Source organism: Morone saxatilis, unplaced genomic scaffold, assembly GCF_004916995.1.
Source record: "Morone saxatilis isolate NCDOM2014 unplaced genomic scaffold, NCSU_SB_2.0 Contig8, whole genome shotgun sequence".
Classification (NCBI taxonomy): Eukaryota; Metazoa; Chordata; class Actinopteri; family Moronidae; genus Morone; species Morone saxatilis.
The window spans coordinates 8,705,269-8,705,639 of NW_023340257.1; the positions used below are offsets into that span (position 1 = coordinate 8,705,269).

Consider the following 371-nt stretch of genomic DNA (forward strand, 5'->3'; position numbering starts at 1 on the left):
ATTATTCCATGCAAATGTGTTTCACAAAACTCAGGGGCTGGGGGGTATCTCATGAATTACATGAGGTCCCCACTTAATACAAGTCCCATGTGAATAGAGTCTCAGAATAGTCAGGGAATAGCACTGTGTTGTGCTGTTTTGTGGTTCATTGTATGTAAGTGTGTGTATATCAGTTGTACTTATGGAAGTACAATTGATATCAAATAAATGGACCTTTGTCATCATTGTTTGCTCTGTGTGTGTGTTTTTCTAACCACAGGGAGGATGCCGAAGCTCCCAAGGCCAAGCTAGTGAAGCCCAACTCCCTGTCTTCGTCCCGTTCCGGCAGCTCACGCTCCGGTGCCTCCTCCACCCAGTCCATGGTGCACAAC

General features: G+C 46.1%; 1 protein-coding gene across 1 annotated transcript in view; it reads left to right on the plus strand.

Annotated features, from left to right (window-relative positions):
• Nucleotides 1-371, plus strand: part of clmpb (CXADR like membrane protein b) — a gene marked incomplete in the record, with an annotated part of 62,502 nt that overhangs the window by 58,969 nt on the left and 3,162 nt on the right. Inside the window, 1 exon segment of the mRNA XM_035680618.1 lies at nucleotides 260-371. Within this exon segment, the coding sequence (XP_035536511.1) occupies nucleotides 260-371 (112 nt within the window).